This window comes from Vipera ursinii (assembly GCF_947247035.1).
Source record: "Vipera ursinii genome assembly, chromosome: 2".
Classification (NCBI taxonomy): domain Eukaryota; kingdom Metazoa; phylum Chordata; class Lepidosauria; order Squamata; family Viperidae; genus Vipera; species Vipera ursinii.
The window spans coordinates 54,396,981-54,416,415 of NC_139513.1; the positions used below are offsets into that span (position 1 = coordinate 54,396,981).

The 19,435-nt window shown below is 37.6% G+C and overlaps 1 protein-coding gene across 1 annotated transcript in view; it reads left to right on the forward strand.

Moving 5' to 3' along the window:
• The window catches only part of KBTBD12 (kelch repeat and BTB domain containing 12), an 83,237-nt gene that overhangs the window by 22,829 nt on the left and 40,973 nt on the right, over window positions 1-19,435 (forward strand). Inside the window, exons 2-3 of the mRNA XM_083354323.1 lie at window positions 519-1,692; window positions 3,219-3,489. Of these exons, the coding sequence (XP_083210449.1) occupies window positions 623-1,692; window positions 3,219-3,489 (1,341 nt within the window). The 5' untranslated portion in view covers window positions 519-622. The remainder of the gene's footprint in view (window positions 1-518; window positions 1,693-3,218; window positions 3,490-19,435) is intronic.

Below are 19,435 nucleotides of genomic sequence, written 5' to 3' on the forward strand. Positions count from 1 at the left end.
ATTGAGAAACAGGGCTGTGAATGCAGCTATTTATACCTTGGCCTATAGGTGGCGGCCAATAGGTTTAAAGCAACCTATTGCCGCCCTAGAAGCAGCCAATGGCAGCACTGGAGACGGGTTGTCTGAGGAGCTGGGAGCCGTTAGCCAGCTTCCCTGCTTAAACAACCTTCCAGCAGTTAACCCCACATGATGCTCTTTAGTAAGATAAAAACCCAATACATTACAGTAGCCATTAATGGTAGGCATTAAACATTCATTCTGATTAAAAACATGGTAGGGCACTGTTGTTTGGATGGCTTCCCAAATTGCCAAGAAGGAATGAGCTTCATAAATCTGTGGGATCACCGAATTTGGTATACAAAGTCCCAAACAACCTAATTCCATATCTCTGGGGCAGTGTTCCAACCACTGGGTGGATTTTCTGTTATAGTATAACTACATTAGTATATATTTCTGATGCATTTGCGCAAAACATTTACTGCCTGTAGACCACAACTGTTTTTCTTTCTCCTTTCTAGGAATAAAATGATGAAGGAATTTCATTCCGACAGCTCTCAGATGTACAAATAGCTATTTTAAAACTCCAATAAGCACCAGAAAATACTTTAAAATATATTCCACCATGGATTTCAAGGCTGGAGGTAAAAGGAAGCAGCAGCATAGTTTGAATTTACTAGATCAAATAAAATATATGAAAGATTTAACTGAAATGATTGATGTGGTGTTAGTGGCTGAAGAAAAAAAATTCCCTTGCCACAAATTGATCCTGGCTGCTTTTAGCCCCTATTTCAAAGCAATGTTTACTTGTGGGTTGATGGAATGCACACAGAGAGAGGTTGTGCTACATGACATAGCAGCTGAAAGTATATCTGTCCTTCTGCACTACATGTACACTTCTGAATTGCATCTCACAAATTGTAATGTACAAAATGTGGCCATTGCTGCCTTTTTTATGCAGATGGAAGATGTGTTTACTCAATGTCAAACCTACATGATGGATCACATTGAAGCTTCCAACTCTGTAGGGATCTATTATTTTGCAAAGCAAATTGGGGCAGAAGAACTATCTGAACGAGCCAGGAAATATTTGTATCAGCACTTTACTGAGGTGAGCCAGCATGAAGAAATACTAGAGATAGAAGCTCAGCAACTGCTAAGCCTGATCAGATCCGATGATCTGAATGTATCCAGAGAAGAAAGCATCTTGGACTTAGTCCTTAGATGGGTTAACCACAGTCAGAAGTTGCGTGCAGATCATCTCATTGAGCTCCTGAAGCAAGTAAGGCTGGTACTTGTAAGTCCTTCGTTCCTAGTGGAAGCTCGGAAAAGGAACACAGTGCTTCTGAGTAATTCCCAGTGTATAGATATGATTGACGGAGCCTTAGAAACCATGAAAAAATCCAATCAACTTTCCCTCAGCCTTCGGTATGGCATGGAGACCACTACACTTCTCCTTTGCATTGGCAATAACTCAGGGGGGATCCGATCAAGGAAAGGTAATTATGCGGAGGCCAGCTTCTGTTACGCACCTCTAACGGGAAAGACCTACTTCATTTCCTCTCCAAAATATGCAGAAGGCCTTGGCAGTATATACACCGGTGTGGTTACTGAGGTCAACAGTATTGTTGTTGCAGGGGAGGCGAGTGCTGCCAAGATGTCTAGACAAAAGACCAGGAAGATTGAAATTTATAGGTTTGTATCTGGGGCGGGGGGGGGGAGGCACTAAGACAAAAATATTCCTATATCATTTCCGCTCCCCAACAGTTAAAATTACAAAGGGTCATATAGAAGGAAAGATTCAAGCGGTACTCCCCAAGAATTATTCAGTGCTGTGTGATTTAAAGTTTTTCCTCTAAGCCTATAATAAAACTTCTAACATCAAAGTGGAATTTCTAACATCAAAGTTAACCAATGAATAATCTTCCTTTGGGTTCTTTTCTGGATCAGTTGTAATGATGGAAGACAATCTTAACTAAATGCAAAAATGTTTTGGACAATTCTAAGTCATCAAAGCTAAAAACCATTGTGAAGGGATTAAGTTCTTGTGGAATATTTTTAAGGGTTGGATGGAATCCTCCACTGTTGTTTTATAAACATTCCATTGGCTTCTAAATTGACTGAATACAGCATATACTATATTGATATCTATATATTTAAAACAGGTCTGTCAAGCAGAGTTATTTCAAGTTGTAAATGAAATAATTAGGTGTTTGCTCATTTATTAATGACACAATGGCAAGGTCTATAGTGCCCTCTAGGTGCCAGATATAATGCTATAAGCAACTTCTTTCTGGAGTTATTTTGCCCTTATTCAGTCATGGGGACAATAAAAATGTATATCTGTAGTGCTTTCATTCTGTGCTGCCTTGTTAATATTGAAGGAAAATGAAAAGTAAAGTCCTTGCCATACATTCTGCTAAAATTCAGGAAAACTGCTTTAAATACATTTGGTTAGGATTGAGCTTCTAAGGCTATACATATGCATTGCCAAGTCAGATTTTGCCTTTTAATGAAAAAAATAGCAAGAAAAGGGAATAATCACCTTGAATTGCAAAATGGGCAGCAGATAAATTTAATAATAATAATATTAAAAAATAATAATAATAGAGGGATTTTCTAGGAGGAAATTTTCTTTCCCGATTTCATCTGATTTCTTAATGATGGGTATACCCCTAGTTATGCCCCAAGGTTCAACACTCTTTTTTTTTTGCAGATTTGTAGCACAGCTCTTAATGTAGTGACATAAGATCTTGCTGGGTTAACCATATGCTACCCTAACTGTTGCTGCTCTGGTTAACTAGCATATTTATATTATCTATATGGAAGAGCATAGGAAGCAAAGAGAATATTTTGAGAATGCTGATTGGGTGATGAATAGCCAGTAGTGAAAGACATTTCCCACTACATTCCTAATATTCAGGCACCTCTCCGACATAATGACTGATCAAGGCTAAAATAATTGGGGCAAGGGGGCAGTTATGTCCCCAGACTGTGTGGGTGGGTAGAGAAGGAAACGGGATAATAGTCAGAAAAATTACCTCTATAAAATCATAGACTTGCCAATTTATGCCATTGGACTTTTGTCAAAATTCAAATTCTTTTTTAACCCCATGTTGAGCCTACTTAAGAATAAAAGCTGTACTTGAGGAGAGAAGGCTAGGTACAAATACACAGGTAAACTATTATAAAGAAAATTCTAATATGAGGATTCGTTACAGGTATGAGGGTCATGGAAATCGATTTTGGGAAAGCCTGTGCACAGCGCAGTTTCGTGAACTGTATGCTTTAGGCACTATCCATCATGATTTATACATCATAGGAGGTCAAATGAAACTGAAAAACCAATATCAAATTACCAATATTGTGGAGAAGTACTCCATGGAGCAGGAGAACTGGAGAACTTTGGCCCCGCTCCCAGTGCCGCTGGCTTGCCATGCAGTCGTTGCTGTGAAAAACAGGCTGTATGTCATCGGAGGATGGACCCCACAGGTAAGGAACGTTGCTAAGCATTTCAGGACATGGAGTGCTCTCTGAAGCCATTGTCTGTGCTTGTTAAAGCAGCCTTCGCAGTTGGAATGTAACTGCAATCATTGCCATTCAGAAAAATTACAAAAGCTACTGCTGATGGATGTGCTTCCTTTCAGGCAGCTGGGCAATATCTCTTTTCTCTTGCATTTTTTTTTAAAAAAAATCCTTTTGGCTTTTGGGTCTTAGTGCATATGCTGGATCAGTCTGTGCATTCAGTCAATCCAGTTACTGTCTGCTGTAATTGGTAAAGACTCTTCAGCCTCTCTCTAGATGATGTTTGCCGCTGGCTGCCTCTGAGGCTGAAGAATTCTGACTTACTCAAGATCAAGCAGTTATTATTTAGGAGGGAAATAAGATTTTAACTGGACTTTCCAGTTCATTCTCTTGACTAATGTAACACATCAGTTCCAGCTTTAGAAGATGAAGATTACTTTGGTTTGAAAGTCACTGAGGGAGGGAAGGAAACTTTGTCTATGTGGCACACATTATACCAGAAATATTATTTGCCGGCACTTGATGTGATCTTATTGATGGACAGAGAAAGATAATCTGCCTTTAAAGGCAGACTTTGAGACTCATTACAGAGAAAGCAGGAGAGCCAAGCTGGTGTAGTGGTTAAGGCATTGGACTAGAAATCAGGAGACCATGAGTTCTAGTCCCATCTTGGGCCACTCACTTTCTCTCGGACCTAGGAAGGAGGTAATGGGAAACCTTCTGAAAAAGAGAGTGGAGGAACCTGTCCATGCAGTCTCCATGATTTGGACACAATTGAATGGACGAAAAAAACCCACAACGCAAATTAACAATTACTCTGGCTTCTTCTAGAGAGTTGATTTCTAATGCTGTTCACTGATTGCTCTTCTGTGGTAAATTAGAAGTTGGTTTAAAATACATTTTGCACATTATTGAGAATACTGCTATTTTTATATGAGGCTTGCCAGACTGCCAAGCTATCTATTTCTTGTTTGTCATTAATATTGAAATAAATTTTGAATACTTCTGAGTCATTTGTATCTTTTCAGATATATGTTGATATTCCTAACAACATAATCATGAGCATGTGTATATTTTTATTTGTCTAAAATTATCAGAAAACATCAAACACTCTTTCACTGCAGTTATGCAGTGTGAAGTAATAAACATCTGTTCATCTTGCCACAAAAATTGAGTAACTTACTAGCCATCTCCTCTCTGCTCATAATACAAGTATTTTATTAATGCACATTTAGCCACTAATTTTCAAAGGAAAAGCCTTCTGAGAGACTGCTCTGTGAAAAGTGAGGGTGAGGGAAGATTGATTATTAAAAAATTAAATTAATGTCCTTGGTCACAGAAACTCTATAACCATGGTGACATAGCAGGAGAACTATGTTCTTGGGGGACTGCAGTGATGGTTGTGGCAACGCAGCCAAAGAAAACCCTACAACCTTGATACGAAAGCCATTATAAATGTCCACATGCTTGGTATTATGTTATTGTAATGTATTGGAATTTACTTGAATTGTTTCACGTGTCTGTTTGAATGCTGCTTAAGGCTGCTCAATTGGTGTGTCTGTGTAATGGTCATTGACTAGCCAGACCTCTTGACTCCAAGAGGTTCATTGGATGATTTGGGGTTGGAATGGGTTCCTTTTAAACCTATTGGCCACCACCTAGAGGCCGACTGCGCAGAAACCTCTGTTTCAGTTCTGTTCCTGTTTGCCTCAATAAAGCAATGTTCCTGTTTGCAACCTCTCATCTCGCTTATTGCCAGCAAAGAACTCACTACACAACAGTTATATCCTAGCATTTTCCCACAAATCCAGGGCCTGCTTTTTTTTCATTGATTGTGACAGGAATAGACTGACTGGCTTGTCCCCAAGCTGACATTGTGGGCCAAGACAGACTGACTGGTCCAAAGTCTCCCAGCTCTTTTTCATGTCTAAGATGAGACTAGAACTCACAGTCTCCTGATTTCTAGTCTGGTGCTTTAACCACTAGGCCAAATTGGCTCTTATGTCACAGAGCAGTACTGAAGTCTTTCTGAGTGGTAGCAGTGAGGGAGTTAAGGAAGAGCAATTTGCTGGAACACCTGCTGCTCATATTAAAATGTTGTCTTTCAAAAAGGATGAAGGTATAAGTAATAACAGCATCTACAGTATTTTCTTCTGAAAAATACTCAGGCTTCTGTACAGTTTATATTTTCCACAGGGAAAATCTAAAATGTAATTAGTGGATGGTGAAGTGATATTAGATGCCCTCTGAAAAGTGAGTGCAGCTTGTGCTACTTCACCGAACATTGGACAGAAGTATTATTTCTCTGTTGTACTTTTAGAGCTGGAAGTGAGTTGTTTGTATTTTCTACCTTAGATATGAAAATGTGTTGTGCATTTTTTGAATATGGCACTGCTATACATATGGAAGATCAGCAGGACGCACTTTATTTAAACTTGTGAAAAAAGTACTATGTGATAGAATTGCAGGATAGGGTTGCAATTTGAGACTGGGTGTTCTGCTATGATGCATACTGATGTTTCTTTTTTTTATTGAAAAGTTTTATCATACATTTTATCTTTAACAATCCCCCCTACCCCTCCCCTATCCCTCCCTCCCTACCCCTCCCCCCTCCCCTCCCCCCCCCGACTTCCCAGAGCTAAGTACAAGGTATAAAAACCAAAAAAAACCCAATCATAAACATCCATATGCTAAAAACCATAAACTCTGAGATCTATCTCTCTCTAGCTCATATAGGATAACTACAAACACTATTAATATAAGATATATAAAAAAAGAGAAAAGAGGAAAAAAAAGGAGAAAAAAAAAGGAAGACTTATTCAAATGCTACATGAAACTTCTTAGTCCCATATTTGTTCTGGATATACTCAATCCATTTTCTCCACTCCATAACATAACGTTCTTGCGAGTGATCTTTCAAATAAGCCGAAATCTTTGCCATCTCTGCCAGGTCAGAAACCTTCAAAGTCCATTCTTCTATAGTCGGCAGTTCCTCCTTCTTCCAGTATTGACCTACTAAGAGTCTTGCTGCCGTAATTAAATTCAACATCAGCTTAGTGTCCACAACCGTAGCATCTGTAATTATTCCCAACAAAAAAAGTTGCGGACAAAACTTTATCCTTTGCTTAAAAATCTTCTGCATATTCCACCAAATTTTTATCCAAAAAGCCTTAACCTTTTTACAGGTCCACCATATATGAAAATATGTTGCATCTTCTTCACCACACCTCCAGCATTTAGGCTGATAGTTCGGATACATACTTGCAAGCTTTTTAGGATCTAGATGCCATCTGTAAAACATTTTATAAAAATTTTCTCTTAGATTTTGAGCTTGTGTGAATTTTACGTTCCTCACCCAAATCCTTTCCCATGTGTCCATTGTAATAACTTCTTGGATGTTTTGGGCCCATTTAATCATACAATCCTTAACGAGTTCTGTTTCTGAGTCAATTTCTATCAAAGCAAGATATATCCGTTTAATATGTGCTGGACCCTGATTTCTGATTTGCTTTATCAGATTTTCATCAGTCATTGTAAAACCATTTTTCTGATCTTCTTTCCACCTGGCCCGTAACTGAGTATATTGAAACCAAGTCTGAACAATCTTCTCATCTCGCAAGAGACTATATGGTTTCAAACACCAGACATTTCTTTCCAAGCTTAAAATCTCCTTGTACGTAGTCACATCATGTTTAAAACCAACATTTATATTTTCTATTGCGTGTTTTGGGATTGCCCACAATGGTATCCTACAATCTAATTTATGTCTGTACTTCTTCCAAACTCTCAACAATGCCTGTCTTAAAATATCAGAAACATACTGATGTTTCTAAAGAGTTCAAAAAATCCAAAAGATTCAATTCAAATAATTATATTTTCTTATATTTATTGTGGCATTAGCCTCTGTTATAAGAAAAGAAAAATCATAAAGAAAAGTTGTTGTTGTTGTTGTTAGTTGCGAAGTCGTGTCCGACCCATCGCGACCCTATGGACAATGTTCCTCCAGGCCTTCCTGTCCTCTACCATTTTCTGGAGTCCATTTAAGCTCACGCCTACTGCTTCAGTGACTCCATCCAGCCACCTCATTCTCTGTCGTCCCCTTCTTCTATTGCCCTCAATCTTTCCCAGCATTAGGCTCTTCTCCAGTGAGTCCTTCCTTCTCATTAGGTGGCCAAAGTATCTGAGTTTTAGCTTCAGGATCTGGCCTTCTAAAGAGCAGTCAGGGTTGATCTCCTCTAGGACTGACCGGTTTGATCACCTTGCAGTCCAAGGGACTCGCAGGAGTCTTTTCCCAGCACCATAGTTCAAAGGCTTCAATTCTTTGGCGCTCAGCCTTTCTTATGGTCCAGCTTTCACTGCCATACATTGCAACTGGGAAGACCATAGCCTTGACTATACACACTTTTGTTGACAGGGTGATGTCTCTGCTTTTTAGTGTGCTTTTTAGTGTGCTGTCTAGATTTGCCATGGCTTTCCTCCCCAGGAGCAAGCGTCTTTTTATTTCTTGGCTACAGTCCCCATCTGCAGTGATCTTGGAGCCCAGGAAAATAAAATCTGTCACAACCTCCATTTCTTCCCCATCTATTTGCCAGGAATTGAGAGGGCCGGATGGCATGATCTTGGTTTTCTTAATGTTTAGTTTCAACCCAAGTTTTGCACTCTCCTTCTTTACTCGCAACAAGAGGCTTTTTAGTTCCTCTTCACTTTCTGCCATTAGAGTGGTATCATCTGCATATCTTAGGTTGTTGATGTTTCTTCCGGCAATCTTAATTCCAACTTTTGATTCATCTAGCCCTGCCTTTCTCATGATGTGCTCTGCATATAAGTTAAATAGGCAAGGCGACAGTATACAGCCTTGCCGGACACCTTTCCCAATTTTGAACCAATCAGTGGTTCCGTGTCCCGTTCTCACTGTTGCTTCTTGGCCTGCATATAGGTTTCTTAAGAGACAAATAAGATGGTCTGGTACGCCCATCTCTTTAAGAACTTGCCACAGTTTGTTATGATCCACACAATCAAAGGCTTTAGCATAGGCAATGAAGCAGAAGTAGAAGTTTTTCTGGAACTCCCTAGCTTTCTCCATGATCCAGCGTATGTTAGCAATTTGATCTCTAGTTCCTCTGCCTCTTCGAAATCCTGCCTGTACTTCTGGTAGTTCTCGATCCACATACTGCTGGAGTCTAGCTTGTAGAATTTTAAGCATAACTTTACTAGCATGAGAAATGAGTGCAATGGTGCGATAGTTTGAACATTCTTTGGCACTGCCTTTCTTTGGAATTGGAATGTAAACTGATCTTTTCCAATCCTGTGGCCACTGTTGAGTTTTCCAAATTTGCTGGCAAATTGAGTGTAGCACTTTTACTGCATCGTCTTTTAAGATTTTGAATAGCTCAGCTGGAATACTGTCACCTCCACTAGCTTTGTTGTTGCTCAGCTTTTCTAAGGCCCACTTCACTTCACATTCTAGGATGTCTGGCTCGAAGTCAGTGACCACCTCATTGTGATTATCAGGGACATTAAGCTCATTCTTGTATAGTTCTGTGTAATTTTGCCACCTCTTCTTAATCTCTTCTGCCTCTGTTAGGTCCCTGCCATTTTGGTCCTTTATCATGCCCATTTTTGCATGAAACGTTCCCTTCATCTCTCCAATTTTCTTGAAAAGATCTCTGGTCCTCCCTATTCTATTGTTTTCTTCTATTTCTTTGCATTGTTCATTTAAGAAGGCATTCTTATCTCTTCTAGCTATTCTTTGGAATTCTGCATTTAATTGGGCATATCTTTCTTTTTCTCCCTTGCCTTTCGCTTCCCTCCTTTCCACAGCTATTTGCAAAGCTTCCTCAGACAGCCATTTTGCTTTCTTGCATTTCTTTTTCTTTGGGATGGTTTTGGTTGCTACCTGTTGTACAATGTTGCGAACCTCTGTCCATAGTTCTTCAGGCACTCTGTCTATCAGATCTAATTCCTTAAATCTATTTGTCACCTCTACTGTATATTCAACAGGGATGTGATTTAATTCATACCTGATTGGCCTAGTGCTTTTCCCTACTTTCTTCAGTTTAAGCCTAAACTTTGCAAGGAGAAGCTCAGAAAAGTTAGGTCTATATAAAACTAGTTTAATTCAGGAAAATAGAGACTGTGGGGTTCTTTAGGTTACATTTAGCTATTTGTGAACCTGACTTGGACTAATTCCATTTAATAAGATTTATTTATGATTAGGTAGGATTGGATTGCAGATGGGGCAATGAATTACAGTACTGACAGCTAAATAACTTTCAGAGAGCTTAAAGGTTTGCTGACATATCAGTACAAAAAGTGCTACATTGAGAAATTTTTCTGAAGTCTGCAAATATTTCCTTTTTGAGAAAGGTTAATGTAAGAAGCATAGTTCTGTGTAGTCTTTCTAGAAAAATTTAGAGCTTAAAATGGATGAGAAAGTTTATGTTAGCCACTGTAATAACTTAATAGTATATTGTGAAAACCTGAGACAGAATAGGCAAGTGTCAGCCCTTTCTTTGGGCAGAATGAGTCAGTTGTCTCAGATAGTAGATGCTGAAGAAGGGACAAAATATTAGAGAGAGAGTGTCACACCCAGTCTGTGCTGCACTTTCCAATCTAGGATTTGTCATTTTTGTTATCTGCCTCATGAGGCAAACATATTAATCTAACCGAGTTCATATTCCTTTGTCTATGTTAAGGAAATTGTAGCCAAAAATGGCAGGACTATTTGGAACCACACATCTGCCTAAGGTTATGAAGGAAGGATAAAAACTAGAAACTGAAAAAGAGCAAGGTTGCTACATGGGCAACCGTCCCAGGCTAAATTGCAAGATTACATTGGGGGGGGGGATTGGAACCATCACATAAGGAATTTGGGAATGGAAAAAACCTGAGCCAAAGTGATGAGCTTTGCAGAAGGATTTGATGGGCTTCTGTATGGAACAGGATGCATCTGGTTGAATGATCAATCTCACAGAGATCTTATCATGTTTTTATGTAGGAATGCACATGTAGGGTGGGTCTTCTTAATACCGATCTTGCATGAATTAGGAGGCCAATTGCAACTTCTCTCACAAAATAACAGGTGACAACCCATTTAAAATGAACCTTTCAGTCTAATGGATAAAGGTTTTGCCCCACAGAGCCTATTAGGTAAATAATAAAGGAAATGAAAAGCATAAAGGCAATATGTACTATACCAAATATAAATTTCTATATAATTTGCTATAACAGACCTGCAGATATCTGGAGATGTAGTTAATATACACAAATATTGCTCCAGTTCCTATTCTTTATTGTTTTATATATGTCCTTAATAACTTTAAAAATACAAATCCCAGGCATATTTGTGTAATATTTGTATAAAATCCTCGAACTCTGGGATAATAGTAAAACAGCTGTTTATTGTTTAAAAGCAGTAAAACAATAAAATCAACCATTTATAAAACCTAAAAATCGACTGTCTTTGCTGTTTTATATATTTAAACACAAATAATTTTGGAAAACACAGGAAAGGTATTTGGGCATTATATTAGTCTTGCCATTGAAATCCCTAACTATACAAAGTACCTAAAACTTTAAAAAAATGCTGCATCAAATTTAGAAATAAGATCTAAAAGATACAATAGAAAATGAAAAGAGAATGAGGGGGTGGAGAAGAAATTGAACAAATCAGTGTGCCAGTCTTAAGGATTACATCATCTCAGTGATATTTTCTGAGCTGGGGATGAGATCCATCCTGCTTTTCAGTATACCATCTTTATTATTTAGACTACAATATGCAGTATATATTTAGGGGATGCGGTGGCTCAGTGGGTTAAGACGCTGAGCTTGTCGATCAGAAGGTCGGCAGTTTGGCGGGTCGAATCCCGAGTGCCACGTAACAGATTGAGCACCCGTTACTCATCCCAGCTTCTGCCAACCTAGCAGTTGGAAAGCACATAAAAATGCACGTAGAAAAATAGGGACCACTACGGTGGGAAGGTAACAGCATTCCGTGCGCCTTTGGCGTCTAGTCATGCCGGCAACATGACCACGCTTACTTACATATGTATAGGCTGAGCAAATAGAAACAAACCCACAAGCAGTGTCACTTTCCCAACAATAACACTCCAAATCCCAAACTTCTTCTTCAGGCACTTTGTACAGGATTTTAATTTCTGCCTTCCACTATTCAGCCTACAAGGGAGAACCTCTGTATATTCTGCAATATTCCATATATTTGTAGTACAGTAACATTTATAAGCATCAACTACCTACCTACCTAAAAGACTTGGTAGCACAATGGTTAGAGTATTTTAATTGTAATTTTAATTAACTTTTACTGTAATTGGGCTATTCTATTTAATTTTTATCTTAACTTTTGTATATTGTATTTTTATTGCATTTTATTGCCCTGTACACCGCCCTGAGTCCTTCGGGAGAAGGGCGGTATAGAAATTAAATTAATAATAATAATAATAATAATAATAATAATAATAATAATAATAATAATAATAATAATAATAATAATAATAATGCAGGCTAATTCTGCCCAACTGCCAGGAGTTTGATCCCGACCAGCTCAAGGTTGACTCAGACTTTCATCCTTCTAAGGTCATGAAAGAGGACCCAGATTGTTGGGGGCAATATGCTGACTCTGTAAACCATTTAGAGAGGGCTATAAAAGTGTATATAAGTGATATATAAGTCTAAGTGCTATTGATACTTACCAGAGTCACTTAGGTGAGAGATGCAGTACAGAAATTTAATCAATAAATGTTGAATGTATCATGTAAAATCATGTTAGTCTACACATGATTTTACCATAAACATTCAACATTAAATATGTTAATCTGCACATTAAAAGGCTGCAGCTTTCATGAGGCTATGTCTTGTAATAATATTTGTTAATTGGAAAAGGTGCTACTAGACTCCTGAGTTTTTGATAAGCTTAGATTGAAAACTCCCTCCATTCTGAATGAGACATGGTTCCAAAAACATCCTTAAAATGAGAATGAAAATCCTTATTACATTTTTTTCCTTTAAAATTTGAATGCCATAAATATTTCATATGGATATGCATCTCCAGATTATTTGTTTATCTGATGCCTTCCATTTAAGAGCTCAAAGTGGCATTCATAATAACCCTTCCTCCCATTTTCCCTGCAATAACAGCCCTATTAGGTAGGTTGGGTTGAAAGAGACTAATTAGTCCCAGCTTGCCTTGCGGACTTCCATGGCTAGAAGTGGACTTGAATCTGGGCCTCCTCCTGAAACATCTTTACCACACTGGCTATTGTGATCACACACTTATTACTGTAATGTGGCAAAAAGCAGCTCACAACCTGTGCGAATCCAATTAAATTCAGTGTCAAAGAATAATTTATTTATTTTTTTAAAGTCCCTTGTGGTGATCCAGAATTAAAAGGAAAGAATGAGGAACTGGTAGTCCACCAGCTAACTTGTTTCCCCGAAAATAAGACTGGGTCTTATATTAATTTTTGCTCCAAAAGGGCTTATTTTATGGTTAGGGCTTATATTTGGGGAAATACGGAACTAAATGCATCTGTCTGGCTGACAATCTTAACTGGGGCTTATTTTGGGGGTGGGGCTTATATTACGAGCATCCTGAAAAAAATCATGCTTGGACTTATTTTCTGGTTGGGTCTTATTTTCAGGGAAACGGAGTTATTTTTGAACTACAGTCCCCATCAGCTCCTACCTTTAGCAATGCTGAATGGAACTGAGTGGCTGCACAGAATGCACCCTGTTTAAAGGTCACACAGTACCTATCCTCTGTAGCTTAGCTTACCATAGCTGACTGCAAAGAATGACCACCTTGTATAGTAATCATTGCAGTAACTCTGTAGGGAAACATTTCAGGATATGCTAGAGACATAAAATGGAGACTTTCTAGTAGGCTTTATTCATCTGTTTTAGTTTTCTGGAGACTCATGATTTAGCACAACATATGGCTCCATGAACACAACTCCACTTGCCCATCCAATCTTGTTAATGTTTTTACTGAAGAATCCAGACAAGTTAATTTTCTATATGTATGTAGTTTATGAATTATATTTCCACTGGCATCATCCTGGCAAAGAATCTATTTATTTCAAAGAAGGCGGCAGAACCAGAGGTTTGAAGGCTGCCAAGAATGAGAAGGGAAAAAAAAACACAGATGGTTGCAAAGGGATCAAATTCTCATTGTCTCTGTTCTTCCTCTGCTGATTAAAGGTAATTGTTCACATGAAGCTGCAGATATATGCATACATAATTGCTGGTCATAGCTAGTTAGCTAATTTGTGAGAGTAAGAGATTTGTGGTAAGAGATTGCCGGTGGACAACACCCAGGGATAGCGCCTTCTCAGTGGGTGCGCCTGCCCTTTGGAACCAGCTGCCAGTGGAGCTTAGGACTGCCCCCGACCTCCGTTCATTCCGCCGGGACCTGAAGACCTGGCTCTTCGAGCTCTCTGGCCCAGGCTGAGAATTTTAATTTTAATTTTAACTGGGGTTTTATTTGTTCAGGGACGGATATAATTTTTTAACTGTTTTTAACTTTTGTATTTTTTTTTGTTTTAATCACCCTGTAAACCGCCCGAGTCCTTCGGGAAAGGGCGGTATATAAATATAATAAAATAAAATAAATAAATAAATAAATTCAACGGTCCTTGGAAGGTCATGTTTCTTTTCTTGAAAGTATTCCCTTTTTTAAGTTTTTGTTGGTCTTACCACACTACAGCCTGTTTGGGATGCAAATTTTGTTTGGGAACAAAATTTGTCAAACTGATCATCTCTGTTACTGGTGGTCCTAGACTTACAACCATTTGTTTAGTGACTGTTTGAAATTACAGTAACACTAAAAATAGTGACTTACAGTTCTTGCACAGCATTCCTAGGGTCACATGATCAGAATTAGGGCACATGGCAAACTGGCTGTATTTATGACAATTGTGGTGTCCTGAGATCAGAATAACAGAGTTGGAAGGGACCTTGGAGGACTTCTAGTCCAACCACTGCTCAAGCAGGAGACCCTATACCATTTCAGACAAATGGCTCTTTTTAAAAGCCTTCAGTGTTGGAACACCTACAGCTTCTGGAGGCGAGTTGTTTCATTGATTAATTGTTCTAACTGTCAGGAAATTTCTCCTTAATTCTACTGTAGGTTGGTTCTCTCCTTGATTAGTTTCCATCCATTACTTCTTGTCCTACCTTCAGGTGCTTTGAAGAATAGCTTGACTCCCTCATCTTTGTGGCAACCCCTGAGATATTGGAATACTGCTATCATGTCACCCCTAGTCCTTCTCTTCATTAAACTAGACATCCAATTCCAGCAGCTGTTCTTTATATGCTTTAGCCTCCAGTGTTTTAATCATCTTTGTTGCTCTTCTCTGCACTCTTTCTAGAGTCTCAACATCTTCTTTTCATCGTGGCAACTAAAACTGGATGCAGTACCCCAGGTGTGGTCTTACCAAGGCATTGTAAAGTGGTACTAACACTTCACGTGATCTTGATTCCATCCCTCTGTTAATGCAGCCTATGACTGTGTTGGCTTTTTGGGTTCATATTTAAGTGACTGTCCACTAGGACTCCAAGATCGCTCTCACAATTACTACTATTGAGCCAGGTACCACCTATACTATACCTGTGCATTTGTGGTTGCCACAAATGCCAGGTACCACCTTCCAGCTTCTGACAAGCAAAATCAATGGGGGAAGCTGGATTCATTTAGCAAGAACGTGATTCACTTTACAACTTCAGTGATTTACCTAACAACCATTGCAAAAAAAAGGGTGGAAAATTGCAACTCACTTAACAACTGCCTGGTTTAGCAACAGAAATTCTTTTTTTAAAACAATTTTTATTAGTTTTTCAATTTACAACCTATATATCTAGAAAGCATCATGGTACCTGGGTAGTCATCAATTGAATAACAGAGTTTTCAATACATAATTTGGGTTACATTATCATAGCATCCTTCTCTATTTCCCTCAACATTCAACACAACATATTTAAAATAACAGATTTATAAGAATAGCACGGTCAGTTAAAAAAGATTTTGTCTGTCCAATTTCAATGAAGTATATCTATGTCCTGTTATTAAATTTTATCTAATTTAAACGTTAATTGTAGTATCCAAGTTTAACCTTTGACATCCCAAATAGTATTCAGAACCCAAAATTCCCTTATTTTATTACACCAAAGATTGTATCATCTAACATACACCCAATAGTTAAATAGCTAACTTCTCCCTTATAAACACTGTTTGTTTCATATCCTGATATATCACAAGTTACCAATCAGAAAGCCTATATTTATCAATCTACTTCTACTTATACATAACCAAAATTTTAACATCAAAGGTAGGATCCATAAGTCAATTTTCCATTATGTCAATATATAAATTTATAATATTTGGAATAAGCCTAATAAGTACTTAAACACATTTTAATTCTATCTCATGAATATTTTCTATTTCAGATCCTAATAAGTCACTAATTACTAACAAAATGACCTATAATAGTTCTCTAGGAATTCATTTTTTAAATCTAACTCTAGGTTTCTTTTTTTGCCAGTTGGGTTTCTAGACCAAGGGCTTTAAATTGCCAAGTAGGTCTTCCTTTGCTCGCATGCATATTATTTGCACCAGAGGAGGCCATCCAACAATCAGCGATGTACAAAGGTTGAAACATTTATAGTCATTATATTGTTGCCATGTTAATTCCACTCTCTTTATTTGCTCTGACATCTCTGTCTGCAATTCTGTCTGGATTCTTCTTTCATCTGGGTTGATCTGTTTTAAGGAGAAAATCTTATCCAGTATTATAGTTAGTAGTTGACTGTCCAGGCTTTCCATAGGTTGTCTTAGTTGGTCCTTAGTGTCCTCTGTGTTGACATCACTATCTTGCCTGTAGTGTATTTCTGAAGTTATAGGCTCTTTAGAAAGGGTCAAAAGTTGAGTATTAGGTTTTTCCCTAGTTTGTTGTTGATCTTTAGGATTGTCTGTCATAGTAGTAGTTCCTTGTACTTTAATAATTGTAGGTTCTTTGAATAAAGTCAGGTTTTGGATAATAGTTTTTCAGTACTTTGTTGTTGTTGCTTATATTCCTCTGTCTCAACAGTAGTATCTTCCAAGTTTGTTATATTCTGAAATGTAAATTCTTTAGTTGCAGTCTGGGTTTCAGTTTGTAAATTAAAGTTGGCATGTAAATTATTTAATCTGGAGATAGACATCTCAGTGACTCTATAGATTGTTTCAAATATAAGATTATAGTCAAGCGAGATTTGTGGCTGATCGTTCTCCATTTTGTACTAATTATAAATACTCTTTAGTGGAAGCTATTTTTCAAACAAAAATCAGTAAGTGTCCACCTCCACAAGTCTAAACCAAATTCAAATTCATTTTCAGGTTGTCATCTTAATACCAAGGTCAGTCCAAAATGTAAGCAAGCTTGTTTGCCAATGGTATTCACTTGCTGTAACAGACTTGGCCATTAGATGTCCTCAGAGTACTTCAAATCCTTTTCCAATGGAGACTTTTTATTTATTTCTTTTTTCCTTTTTTGTCTCCTTTTTTAGATTGATAGGTAGAATAATCCATTTCTATTAATATAGGAACTTTGGGCCAAAGGTACAAAGGCAGTAAGTCCAATTAATCAGTATCATGTAGTTCAAGGCTTTTTCTTTTCTCTCCCAATGTAGACAAGGCCGCTATTAAGGAGGGTGGGGAAAAAAATCCCTTCCCTCTCTCCTCGCAAGGGAAAGCAAATTCGGACAGCTTTGACAGGAAGAGTAGACAATTAGGAAAACAAGAAAGCAATTCTCACCCAGTTTTCAAGTGCTTTGTTATGATTTTGGCTTCAGCAGGAGACAGCTAAACGATGGGCCATGGGTTAGCTTTAGGGTTAGGGGCCAACCTCACTTCTGGGGGCAAAATATTCCATAGGGTGGGGACAACAACAAAGAAGGCTCTTTTCCTAGAACCTGCCAATCAAAATTCTTTAACCAACAAGGTGTATAACGCACTCTCCCTACCTCACTGGGTGAGATGGGTTGATATAATTGGAATAAACTGATTCCATTCCATGAATGGCTTTAAAGGTGATAACCAACACCTTTGACTGAATCCAGAAGCAAACTGTCACCCAATGTAGGGTGTACACAGCAGAGGTGTTATATGCACAACCCTAGGAGTGCTCTAGACTGCTCATATGGCTGCATTCTGCACCAAGTGCAACTACCAAGATACACAGGCAGCCCCATGTAAGCCTTGTGTGCCAAAAGCCAACAATTCACTGTTGAAGAAGAAGCCGCCTTTTTGGAATTTATTTTTCAAACTGACAGTAAATTGTGCCTTTCATTTTTTAATCATTTTTAAGGGCTATTAATTTCTATTAAGCTAAAACAGGCTCTTTTTAGCCACAGCCTGTTACTCCTTTTTGAAGATCTGCTCTATTTGGGGGATTTCTTCAGTGTTAAACAACAAGGAAGAAGGATGCTAAGACAAGCTAAAATAAGGAAGCGTGGAGTATCTTTTTTTTTAAATGTTGACTGAGAAATATAAGGGCAGAAAGTTATGGTTTTAGTTTATTATTTTTAGTCATTTGGTCTGCTTTGCTGTGAGTGGCTAAAACTTTCTAATTTTCATGTTTCCTCATTGGCCAGCAATTCTTAACTGATTTACCAAAAAGATACTCTTTGACTAAAGAGAGAGTTAAGAAGAGAAGCTTATAATTACTTAACAAACATTCCAGAGAAGGAAAAGACTTTATTCCATGAAGACAAGTTGAAAGGAGTGATTTAAACTTAATGAGTCAATTGGAATTAGGATGCATTTTTATCAGTTCGATATTTGTAATGGAAAGAAAATCTTAATCTAAACTTTGAAAATGTATTTTTTCTTTATATGTAATACTTAAGTAATTCCCAAAGTTTATAAAATATTATTGAAAGTGTATTTGAGAGTACCTGTGTTAAGAGAAAGTTAAAGAAAAAGATGTTTAGTTTAAAGAAAAGTTTAGAGTTTTAAAAAGGATGTATAGAAGAAGAAAAATTTATTCTGTGAGGGTAATTTGGAAGGAGTGATTTAAATTTAATAATGAACTTTAAAGTATGCATGTTAAGAGGAAATTTTAAAAAAAGTATTAGAAAGTGTTGTTCAGAAATGTTTTTAAAGAAAAATTTAGTGTTTTAAAATTGATTATTAAGTGCAAATAATAAATATTTCCACAGCAAGGAAGATAAAGCAGAAATGGTTATATTGATTGTTTTATTCAAATAGGAGAATATATTTAATTATGTTTTTTATTTGGATATCACTTCTGGATTTTGTGCTTGTAATGAAAAAAATGAAGTTTTGACTTTGGTTTTGCTGATTAGATAGATTTGTTATTATAGAAATGGCTAGTTATATATTAAGGTGTAAAAGTTAAGAGTTGAGGCTAAAATGTTGTTATCTTGTACTGTGCTAAAAAGAGTCAGAAGTCAACGCTTTTTTTCTTTCTTTCCTTGAACATTGACATTCCCTAAATTCTGCTGAAGATGTTACCTAGTCTGGTAATGAAATGTTCAGAAACCAACCTAATCTCTGTTTTAGCTCCATACACAACTGCAATGACCATCCCTAAACTTTTATTAAAGATGAGTTCAAAATCCATTCAAAAACAAAAGAAGTGCAGACTTTAGTTTTTGTTGTTGTTAGTTGCGAAGTCGTGTCCGACCCATTGCGACCCCATGGACAACGTTCCTCCAGGCCTTCCTGTCCTCTACCATCCATTTAAGCTCACGCCTACTGCTTCAGTGACTCCATCCAGCCACCTCATTCTCATTCTTTAGTTTTTACTGTTATGTAATCTTATTTCGCCTAAAGCATTAGTAGATAAATCTTCAAACTCCCTCTGGGATATTGTGCCCTAATCAAATAAGAAGCTAAATC